Below are 12263 nucleotides of genomic sequence, written 5' to 3'. Positions count from 1 at the left end.
CTGACCCTGTTGCTTTTTGTTATCGTTTTGCATGTCCGTTTGTGAATGACTATAAACATGTAGCAATTAACGTCTAGCAAGATGTCCAACAAGATGTTGCTACTTATTACTGAGGAGCTACAGGATAGACACTAGCCATTACCTGCTTACTGTCACAGACACGCGAACAAACATCAGCACGCTAGCTGCCAGGCGCTATGCTAATAAAAAGCTACATGCTATGGAGAAGCTACAGCTCCATAGCATGAGCTACAGGGTTGGTTATAAAACGTTTTTGGGTGTAGGCTAAGGCCTTACGGTCATTTACATTGGGTTACGCATCCACGTGCTAGCTCTAGTTTATCCAAAAACCTGCAGCTACATGCTAACAAGATGTTGCTACTTATTATTGAGGATCTACAGGATAGACACTAGCCACTACCTGCTTACTGTCACCCACACGCGAACAAACATCAGCACGCTAGCTGCCAGGCGCTATGCTAATGAAAAGCAACTTGCGATGGAGAAGCTACAGCTCCATTTTGTTATATGTTATGCGCCGTGTAAAGTGCACTGAATTTGAAGGCGCGTTGTCAGCTTTTGAGAAAATTGAAGGCTTTTAGGTGCCCCTTCGAGAAAATCCGGTAGTTAACGTTTAGCCTGTAGCTTCTCGATAGCATGTGGCTTTTCATTAGCGTATAGCTCCTTAATACTGAGTGGCAGCTAGCGTGTTAATGTTTGTCCATATAGCAGTAAGCATGTGGCAGTTATAGTGTCCACTGTAATTTTTCGATGGTATGTAACTTTCTGTTAGCATGTAGCTGCTTGTTAACACATGGCAGTCGGTTGGCACTTCCTCAGACGCGTACACAGATGCCAGTCTGCGTACGAGCGTGTGCGTGTGCATACGTAATGAGCGGCGCAAAGATTTACAGCGTACAAACCTCCCACTCTAATGCATTCACCATGGACGTTTTTGTTTTGTTTTGTTTTTTCAAAGAAGGAAGCAGATGAGAGGGTGGTGGTCGATCTGGAGGTGTGGGGGGTGGGGGGGAGCTCCATCTGTGCATTTCGATGGAAAGCGTGTGGGGCGGGACTTGGGGGCTGGCGAAATGTTATCCCGTTAACGACATGGGGGGGGGCACACCAATGTGATATGCAAACAAATCTGGCATTTGTTCCTTTTGGGATGACGGAAATTCTCTCATCAACGTCCAGCTTAGCATACTTAGTATATTATCTTAAAAAAAAAAAACCTCAAAATATTATCTGGTGGAATACACAAAAATAAAAACAGGTGAAATACATAAGAACAAAACCAGAATAGCAGAGAAAAAAAATTATACATACATACATACATATACATATATATATATATATATATATATATATATATATATATATATATATATATATATATATATATATATATATATATATATATATATGTAAAATAAATAATCCTCATATTGAAAAAAGAAATCCAATCACAGATGACTCATCAAGTGATGTTAGCCTGCAAGCTAGCATGTTAGCTTACAAAACTCAAATTAACAAACATATTTGAAGGTTTAAACAACTATAAGATTCATATTTAATTGAATCATAATTATATTTTTTTAAACTCTTGCTTCGTCTGGGCATTGATCTAATTTCTAAATAGTCTTTTAATGTAATAGAGGTACGGTAACTTTTCCTATTCTTCACATAGTACTGTCCAGAAATCATCCTTATTCTCAATTTCTGATTGTCTATTAATAAAGTTTGACTGACTTGTTGGCATTCGCTTTGGCGCAGCTCCATCGAGTTGATGCATAAGGCAACGATTGTAGCTTCTATTCTATGCACCTTAAAAAAAGCGGTCCGCCCTCTGTATGAAAACGGTTTCAAAATCGTCCATTCATTGAAGGCGCGCCTTATGATGCGGTAGGCGGCTTATCAAAGAAATCAATAATTACTTTCAATAATTTAATCAACGATTTAGCATCCTGTCTCGCATCTTAACTTGAAAGAACTCAAGACTAGCTCATCGGTGAACACATGCACAGGAACAAAACCACAAGAGCACAACAACTTCAAGCTTCAATTCTATACTGTTCATGAAGATGGCTGCTCAAAGCCAAGCTAGCATGCTATGTACCGTGTTAGCTTTAAAAACCTCAAGATCGAAGGTTAGCTGGTGCAACCCAAAATCCGATAATATATCACAAAAATACAATCAACCGATAGGTTCATTCATGTCCTGTAAAATAAGCACGTCGGGCCTTCATAATATCGAACGCGCTAGCTTAAAAGTGGCGTTTGCAGCGTAGGGCCTCCAGCCAACTCACGGATGGAACCTGAGCCAGCGCCACTCTTCGGAGCCGCTTAGCTCATAAAACACACAAATTAAGCCACGCGGGTCCCAAGTAACACAGTAGAATTTGCCTCTTCTTGCCACTTGGCTTAATGATTAACGTAGTGTGTTTTGAATGACATTTAGCTGCCGTCTTATCTGCTAACACGTTACGCTAAGTGTGTGCACAGTTCACGCACACATACACACAAGGCGTGAAACGGCTGTGTGCTTAATTCAGCGTGAGGAGATGAGAAGGTGTTAAAAATCTAAAAACAAAAAACAATTGAAATTCACAAGCTGACAATCACACACAAATACACACACGTAGGTCGCTGCTTTGCATCCATGCTAACAAAATCCCAGCACACCTTTGTTACTACACAGTGAAAGGTTTTAAAGTATTTGTCAGTCTAAAGACGCTCGGAAGAAGGGACACACTGAAATTGTCTTTATCAACAAACTTGTATTGGATTTTAACATGATCTGAGTGATGTAAAAGATAGAAAATGTACTTTTTGAAGGAAGAGTTTGAAGTAGACAGCAGCAGATAAAGATATTTTGGAATCTTAGGTTTAGAACTGAGAAAGAAATCAACATAATTTGATTCATTCATTATTTTCAAGCGATTGGCTGAAATCTGAATGGGAGATTTACAAGATGTGTTCCTAATATATTTTGACTACTTAATAGAGGCAAGTTATGCACAAGCTAAGAATCGGGATATTTTATAATTGCCTTAGCAAAACCTTTAATAAACGGGTATTGGGTTTATCACATTCATTAAAATTAATTAGAATCATAATCAACTTTATGCAATTCAAAATATGTTTTGGTTCCCCATTAAGGATCAAAACAAGTTTTTTCAAATGCACACGTAAACAATAAAAATGTGACATTTTGAAACAGCTACTTTTTTGGGTCCTGCGCTGGTCGACCATCACGGGTTAGGAGTCTAGCCGTCTGCGGTCCACCTGGCTGGAATGCGGGATGGTTCCTGCCCAATGGCTTTGCCTGCTGTCAAGACATCACTGCACTATATAGCACAATATGTTTTCTGTAATTTATATTGTTTCTGTGTTCGGTACATGCAGCATCCACTTCAACCTGTGGGCCTGGAAGGGGGCTCCTCCCACCTGTGGTCCCTTCTGGAGGTTTCTGATTTTCCCCAAATTGGGGTTTTTGAGTTTTTCCTTCCCCTTCTGGGAGCTTTGACAGGGGATGCTGTTGTGTACCTTACATTGAAAAGATGTCTCTGTATGACCTCTTTTCATTCTGTGAAGCCCTTTGAGACTTCGGTGATTTAGGGCTATATAAATAAAATTTGATTGATTGATTGATTTTGAAAATGTTAGCATTTTCAGGCGGTCAGCCTGGAGACTAAGATAATAGACATTGATGTCTGTTTATGTAAATCAGAGGTGTCAAACATATGGCCCGCGGGCCGGTTCTGGTCCGCAAATGGGTTTGATTCGGCCCGCGAGATGATTTTGTATGTGAGGTATAAAAATGAGCTGATTTTTTGCAATAAATGAAAAACTTGAAATGTTTTATGATTAATACTTTTGTTAACGTTTTATGATTAATAGTGACGTTGCGGCTTATGGAATTTTGGACAGTATTAAAAAAGAATAATAAATCTAAAGTTGAATAAATGTACAGCATGATTTTTATTGGTCCGGCCCACTTGGGAATGGATTTTCCTCCATGCGGCCCGCAAGCTCAAACGAGTTTGACAGCCCTGATGTAAGTCATGTCCCCGCAACTGATAGCTTAACATGTAAACGAGTGATGCCGTTTGCCAAACAAAACAAAACAAAAAAACTTGATTTTTATTCAGTCAGCTTTTTCCGACGACAACTAGCTAAAACGGCAATGTTTTTAGCAGTCTGGGATGTGGCAAACGTAAGTGGTGAAAACAATATTCATTATATTATTACTATAAATAAAAAAATGTATATATTTAACCTTAGTATGGCATGGCTTCATTTTTAACGACTACCGAAAAACGCTTTTAGCCATCTTGACTGTAACGATAAAAACATGAGTATTTGAGGAACAATGTCAAAACGCCTTCTTGCTCATTTACGAGACGTCAGACCATCGGTCGAGACACTTCCTGCAGCCCGGGAAGAAGCTCACGCCCATTTGATGAACTGTCCGACCCGAGCTAACACGCTAACGCGTAGCGCTCATCACTTAAGTACACGTGAGGCTGCCACTAGCCGCTAATTAGCCCTCAAACCCACAAACATGTCAGCCCCCAATCTCGCTGGCTTAAAAGCCTTAAAAGCCGCCACCGCCGCAGAGACTGGAGAAAAGAAAGAAATGCAAAAAAAAAAGAAGGAAGGATTGAGAAAAGGAAGTAAGGAATTACGGTTAGATATGAGCTGGGAATCCCAAAAGAAAGCTCTTCTACTTCTGGTGACACACATCCCAAAATGGGACACAAAACAGAAAGTGGGTCACTTGTTAGTTACATGGACTCCTACTTCTTTCGAAAGAACGTGGTGTAGCTATCCGCTAGCTATCGAGCATCCTTCAATAAACCTTTGTGCAGAATGCATACAATACGATTTGTTGCCTGTTAAATTGGAGAAATGTCATGAAAAAAAAAGGCACGAGTAGTATAGTAAGATTGTGACAACAAAATTGATTACTATGTATTGTAGGTGTTTGGTTATCATTTTCACTTCTCCGGCACGTTTATATTATTATTAGTAGCAGTAATAGTAGTAGAAGTATTATTGTTATTGTTATTGTCATAAAATACCAACGGGACAAAAAAATCCCAGGGCTTGTAACCTAATCTATGGAAGTGGGAATTTTAAAACTAATTTTCCTAGTACCCTCGACTTATAAAGAAAGTAATATGTTTTCAGGGGGGTTCCGATTAAAAAAAAAAAAAAAAAAAGAATCGGTGGTGAAAGGTTTAATTGAATCAGACATCATAACTTTGACATGATCCTCTCGGTTTTAGTAATATTCCTGTGCGTGAACATGGATGGACTCTGATGTTGTTTCAGTCTTCTTCTCGTATTAAAAATAATGCCATAACACGAGCTGCTATTAGCTGCATAGCTGCAATAGGCTATGGCTACTAACAGCCATCCGTTACGGTAATTATTGTAAATAAGAATACAGCCGATATAAAAATGTGCATCTGTGTGCCGAAACTCGACTTGTGTGGCAGACTGTTTGATCTTCCCCGAATGGTGTCGAATTAAAAATAAATAAATAAATAAGTTACCGTTTATAGGACGTACCTATACTTTTGGCCCTAATTTATGCGGAAAAAAGAGCATGTTATATTTGGGGAATTACGGTAAATACAATTTCAGACCAATTTCACGTGGATGCTGGCCAAAAAAAAAAAAAAAAAGTACAAAAGACTTAAAAACAAACAAACAAAAAAAAAACCTATTTGTCCTGAAGCCACAAATCAATAAATATACTCCTCTACAGAAATACTGTAATTCCTCTTAGTACTAAGTTGTCTTTGCTGTTATGCTAACTAAGCTCTATACACAACCGCTGTACGTTTTCTGACATAGCAGCACGGGTACCCTACATTTAAAAACAACCTCAAAGGATTGACCGAAACGCTTACGAAAAATAAATTTTGTAAAGCGCAAATATAGCAATAAAAAACAGCAGTAAAAATCAATCTAAGAAACAGAGTTAGAATAAAATAAGGTAAAAACAGACAGAGCCAAGATTAGCCGCCTAGCATGGAATGAACGGCAGAGAAAAAAGATTTTAAGCAGGGATTTGAAATGATCAACGGATTGTGCAGCTCTAATTTGGACAGGTAGGCTGTTCCGCAATTTTCGGGCAGACACAGAAGCGAGCGGATCGAACCAACGTCCGAGTCCGTCCTTCTTCACACGCAGGAATATTACTAAAACCGGGAGGATAGTGTAAAAGTTACGATGTCTCCATCTGATTCGATCAAGAGTGCACCGGTTAGAGACGACTGAAAGGTAATCCATTCAACTTCTGTATTAATTGCGGCCTTTAGACACATACACACAGTCGTGAATTTGAAATGTTGCGCAGCTTTGGGTATTTATGGTAACAGAGTAAGAATTTCACTTTGTGGTTTCGTGCTATACATGTGACACTAATTCTCCGCAATCTAAAACGAACTGGGAACTGCGTGGCGAGGAAAAGGAAAAACAAGTTCAAAGTTACAATGGCAGGGCTTTCGCTGACCGCTCACAATGTGGGAAATCCCAAACACACTTGACGCATAACTTACGGGTATGAGCACAAGAAAATACGAAGAGTTTAGGAAGATGAGATGATTCTGTTTTGCTATACTTTCTACTTTTTCGCCAAACTGTTGGCGCATCTTATACATGGTAACAGAAAATGCCAGACTTTGATCCCCAAATTAAGGCTGCGTCCCAAAAACAAGCGTGTCTTATATTTGGGGGATTACAGTAAAAAGTTGTAGTATTGCATCTTAGCATAGATGACTTTGAATAACGTTGTGAAGAAAATGCAGGCCTCACACTAAAGCTGAAACCAAAACTAACAAATACAGCACATAACACTACTTAGGAGAGAATAAGACATTACACAAATTCAAAATGAAAGCTAAACGTAATAAATCACATCTCAAGATGATCTCATGAATCGCGGATCGGTTAACGCTGTGTGTACCCAACCATGTGCATTACACGGAAAAAAAGATGAAATTAACCACGCATTGATAAGGAATTAAAGTGACGCTTGATAGAGATCACGCCTTCCTCGTCGTCATCATCCTCTCACGAGGAGCTTTACTGGTTAAAAATCTGATGGCAAGAAGGGGCCGAGTGGTCCCTAAGTAGGTGACGGTTCAATGCGCAACATCTGGCCACCAAAAAAAAAAAAAAAAAAATACTCGAAATCATCCCCAGCAATGCCTCCCGCGCTTCACTCCCGCTTCCCCGCTCGGGGACGCCGTAAAAGGCGGATTAGGCCGGCGAGGTCGCGGGATCACCGGCGGAGTGGACGATAATCTTGACATAACATCGGGACGGCTGCATGTAACCGGATTAAAACGCCAGCTAATGAAATAGACCAGAAATGGAGGCAGAGGGCGGGGGGGTGGGGCACCAGGAGGGGGGGTGGGGGTGTCCCAAAATAAAATAATTTACAAAGAGAAACACACACGCGCAGAGACAACAACAACAAAAGAAACACTTCAAACAGGGTGTGATAATGTCACTTGACATTCCCAATGCAGCAATGCGCGCTCCCAAAAGCCCATTATGAAGAAGGGGATCGTGTTTGGGAATCGGGAGCGCGCACGTCCTCCTCCCTATTACCAAAAAAAAAAAGCCCGGCCGGTGCGCGGGCACGCGGGGCGCAACGTCCGCGCTGATTGGCCGAGGCGCGGCTCGGGGAGCGCACGTGACGCTGGCGATAAATAAACAGCTCGGGAAGCGAGCGCGTCGGAATCATATATATATTTTAGAAACTCCAAAAATACGGGGTTTAACAATCGACGACAACACGAGCGAAAGTTCCGGCGCGCGCGTCCGCTGGGAAACGTGACAGCTCCGCGGAGTGGCTTGGGCGCGCACGCGCACGCGCACGGACAATTCCAAGCGAGCTTACCTACACAGTGAATGAGTTTGTGCCTCCACGAGTCAAGCTCCTGCCGAAAGCCGCGCCTCTCTAGTGTGCATTGCTGCCGCTTGCACAGACTCGCCATTTTCTGTCGGCCCCTCCCGTGGGCGCGCACATACTGCTGGGCGCGCGCGTCACCCTCCCTCCCTCGCTCGCTCGCACGCTCGCTCGCTCTTCTGACGTCGGGTGGAGTGAGATGTGAGTGGACGGGACTGCAGCATCCCCCCTTTCTATACCTCCCTCTCTCTCTCTTTTTCGTCCCACCCACCCGCCAGAAAAGTCCCCCCCTCCCTCCTCGTTTGCAGCCCTCCCTCCCCCCTCCATCCCTCCCAGCATCTCTGCAGCCATTGGTCGTCCTCAGGGATGTTTGTTTCTCTCTCGCTCTCTCTCTCTCTTTTTTTTTTTTTTTTTAATGTTGTGTATGTGTACCGAATGTGGCCTGGCTTAGAGGGGCCGATGTGTGTCAAAGGGCGCGGGTGCCGGCGGATTTAAAGCGTTGAGACAAGGCGCATTGTTAGCGTCATGTAAATAAACAGCGCTTGCATAAAAAGAGAGAGGGGGGGTTGTTTTGGGTTCTCGCCATCACCTTTGTGCTTCACCTAGTCGAATAGTATGGGTGCGCCGAATAAAAAGAAGAAGAGGTTCGCCTAAGAATCGAGATTTTGACCTAGTACAATTCAGAATTGATGAAAAAAATGTCCCCGTGAAGATTGCATCGATTAACTTTGATTTTGTTTGTTTGCAAGGGAGAGCAATAATGTAGCTGAACCTACGTAATCACACGACTATGTCCAAAACGTCCAAAAAAAAAGAATCGTTTCCCCTAAGGATCGAGATTCTCATTTAGTACTCTACAATTCAGAATTGATTTAAAATGTCCCCCAAAAGATTTTATACATCAATTCTGATTGTGCTTGTTTGCTCTTCATTGAATCAGCTGGAAACATCATAACTTGGACGCGATCCTCTCGGTTTGAGTCAAATTCCTGCGCGTCAACGAGGTTTGACTCGTACGTTGGTTCAGTCCGCTCGCTTCTTTTATTGAAAATATTGCCGTAACAAGCTAAACTAACACAAACTGCTTTTAGCTGCAACGGGCACTGGCTGCAGTTACTGTTTAAAGGACACAGCCATACTTGATTTTTAATTCATTTTTGATTGATTGAATGACTTAATAGTCATTCATGCAGCATCTCAGAGCAAAACACCATTATCAAATTACATGAGACTAGAAGAAAAAAATGAGGTCATTTTGTATTTTACGGGAAAACCGTATTTAAGGATCATAATTAAAAAAAGAAAATATTTAGTTGAAAACTATTGTAACAGCAGCAGTAAAACGTGAAAAAAAAATCGTCAAACATCGGCCATTTCCACGTACATTTTTTCCCTATTTTTGAACCGAGCGATTTATTCACCGAGGCCATTATTAAGAGCAAATACAACAGCGGAGTACAACGAGAAAGACTTTCAGCCGATGTCGACGATACGCTATTGCTAATGTTAGCTTACCTTCCGGCTGGGCATTTAGCGCCAGGTTTTCTCTCCGCCCGCAGCAAGACGCGACGGCGTCACGTGTGGAGAAGGCGCTTTGAGCTCCTTCCGTTTCCATCGGAACGGCCGGCCGCTCGCCGTCTGTCGGGGGAAAATTCAAACATTGGTGACATTCGCACTAATGTGACTATTTAGCCAATTAAAGTATTACTAACTTCTCCTTCAAAGGATTAAACGGCATCCTTTGTTAATGGCTTAATGTGCTTCGATAATCACGTTAAAGCTAACGCTTGTTTCTTTGATGGTTTTTCTCTCATCTGGAGGATTTCCTGTTAGTTCTGGAGAGGGGAAAAATCCCGTTTATTAGCCGATGACCCATTTGTCAAATCGTGGAGTGGATGTGAATGTTTGATGTGGATCCATTCATAATTGCGCTAATTATTTCTGCGTCGAGGTAGAGATTGAACAAAAGAAGACTGCGATCGGTCGCTTGCGCCGCCTTAATCTGGCGCGGAGAATTTGGCCCGCTCCACTGCCGCGTCGCCCCCGCCAAGAAGGGGCCCTTTGCCGATAATCGAAGTGAGGCTGGAGCTTGTCAAAATTTGGCAAGATCTGACAAAGGCTTCTCTCCCGGAGGCGTTGGGGAGGACCGTTGGCCATCAACCCGCCTGGGCGGGTTACCCGGAGGCGTCGAAAGGCCCCAAATGGACTCTCTGCCTTTTTTTTCTCGAAATGTGTGATTTTTGTTTTTTTCCTTGCCAGGCAAGGGAAGCGCATTGAGAGGTCAGAGACCAGAGGGTTAGCATTGATTTTTGAAAACTAAGGGCGCGGGAAGTTTTTTTGTTTTTTACTCATCCAATTCCAAAGACGTATTTTAAAGTTGATTTGTTTGTATTTATTTATTTATTTTTGAGGAGTCCCGACTTTTGATACCGTGTACTAATATTTTTTTTTCAAGTGTTTGGCTAAATGACTGGCCGGTGAACTATTTTTTAAAATTAACATCTAATACACTAATTTACATGTGTGACCATGTAAAATGCAGGTTTTTTTAACACCCCAAAATATAATTTTTATGTACTTATTTTTTAAATAAAAGGAACAATAAATGTAGGGGAGAGAAAAAGAAAAAAAAGCTTATTTTTAAAAGTTTTTTTAAGTCCAGACTCTCAATAACAGGTAATGTTTGGCTAAATGAGGGTCTGAAAATGGCTGACAAAATACTACTTTTTTTATCTACTACATGCATTTTTATCCACGACCATATAAATTGCAGTGTTAGCGCGCTATTTTTTCTAAATATATTTGCTCCTAATCAAAAAAAGAAGAGACAGAAAACAAAAAGCTCAATCTTATTTTGCGGATTTCGGTTATTATGGATATTTTGGGGAATGTACCCCGCGATAAACGAGGGAGCACTTCTTATCGAGGGACCTTGCCAATCGTGTGGTTTTGTGGGCAAAGGACTCCACACTAGGGAACATAACGATCACTAGGCTGCCTCAATTAATTCCCAGGAAGTCACCGTGTGCTTTTTAATTTGGGTCACCTTGCTGGCTAAAAAAAAAAAAAAAAAAAAGTCTTAGTCAGCTTTTTCAGTCAATTGAAAAAGGCCATCAGGCTGTTATTTTGATCGTCCTCGCCATCTTGTCACAGGCTCAATGTGCGTAAATCAAGTTCCATAAAACTCACCAAAAAACGGTGCCCTAATCACCAAATTGAAAGGCGAAATGGCGTCGTGTCATTAAAAGGGGGGAAAGCTCGCCGCCCTTTTGTAATTCTGCCTCACATAAAAAAGGGCAAACGTTTTAAAGCGGAGAGCACTCTTGCTAATTAAGTCGTTGAACCCGACGCCCTCGACAAAGATGGAGCGGTCGACCAGCAGCCAATGGGAAAAGAGCGTCAATCGCAGCGCCGACAAGCGGACCAATAGGGAAGCGCTTTCTTGGCGATGGAGAAATCGTTAGCTCAGGAGCAGGCTAATTTGTCGCCGCTAGCTAGCAGCTGATTTCCGGCATTTGTCGGCGCTGTGTCCAGCGATGTAGAACCGGGACAACTGACGGTTTTAGGAAACAGGTATATATTTTTTTTCTGTGTTGGAACGTGTATTCGAGAGTGTTTTGAGTGAGGGGCGAGCTGCGTAGAGCTGCGTACCAATGCCGACAGGAGGAAGGGGATCCGGGCGCCGTTACTGTGGCAACATTGGACGGATGGGAGACCCCCCCCCCCCCCCCCTCAACTTCCTCCTTCCTCCCTCCCTCCCCCTTCTCCTCCTCCTCCTCCACTCTTCATCTCATCACACAACGGCAACAAACAATAGCACTTGACAAACAATAACGTCTAATAAAGCTACACGCGGAGGCTTCTTAATTTAGCCTTAAGTGTTTCATCTACATCTCAGCCTCGGATTGGAGCCTAAACAAATGTGTCAAACCTCACGCCGGAAGTCGAAGGAGCAACGCAATGAAATGGAATACTGTATAGCATTCAAACATATGCAAAATTATTTTTATTATTCGGGTTTACGTGATCGGGTTTTCGGGTACTTATATATACCTTTAAAAAAAACAACTGGTTGTCACCATCTGGGTGAAATTTCAGCTCCCGAGTGTCTTTCAATGCTTTCCTTTTTTATGTAAAGTGCTTTCTTCCACCTCAGTCTTGTAGGATTTTAGCCAAGGAATGGCCCACTCCCGCTAGTGAGATAGCTAAGCGGTCGTGCCATTTAGAACTTTTACATATTATTACCATCTTGGTGAAATTTCAGCTCTAGTGTTTTTCAATCCTTTCCTTTGGACGTGAAATGCCTTCTTCCGCATCATTCTTGCTGTAT

At 42.0% G+C, this 12263-nt stretch overlaps 1 protein-coding gene across 3 annotated transcripts in view; it reads right to left on the bottom strand.

The window, feature by feature from the left end:
* The window catches only part of lcor (ligand dependent nuclear receptor corepressor), a 52767-nt gene extending 41542 nt beyond the window's left edge, over nucleotides 1-11225 (bottom strand). Inside the window, exons 1-2 of one of the 3 annotated variants that reach the window (XM_088419102.1) lie at nucleotides 11123-11225; nucleotides 9449-9571 (exon numbers count right to left, since the gene is read on the bottom strand). In XM_088419102.1, coding sequence (XP_088275228.1) covers nucleotides 9449-9548 — 100 coding nt within the window. In that variant the 5' untranslated portion in view covers nucleotides 9549-9571; nucleotides 11123-11225. Of the gene's footprint in view, nucleotides 1-3227; nucleotides 3261-7924; nucleotides 8073-9448; nucleotides 9572-11122 lie in introns of those variants that run through there. The other 2 variants (XM_088419101.1, XM_088419103.1) reach the window with 2 other exon arrangements.
* Between the last annotated feature and the right edge of the window lie 1038 nt (nucleotides 11226-12263).

The sequence above is a fragment of the Hippichthys cyanospilos genome, chromosome 7 (assembly GCF_059441005.1).
Source record: "Hippichthys cyanospilos isolate Australia breed blue-spotted pipefish chromosome 7, RoL_Hcya_1.0, whole genome shotgun sequence".
NCBI lineage: Eukaryota > Metazoa > Chordata > Actinopteri > Syngnathiformes > Syngnathidae > Hippichthys > Hippichthys cyanospilos.
This window is presented reverse-complemented; position numbering and strand designations above follow the sequence as displayed.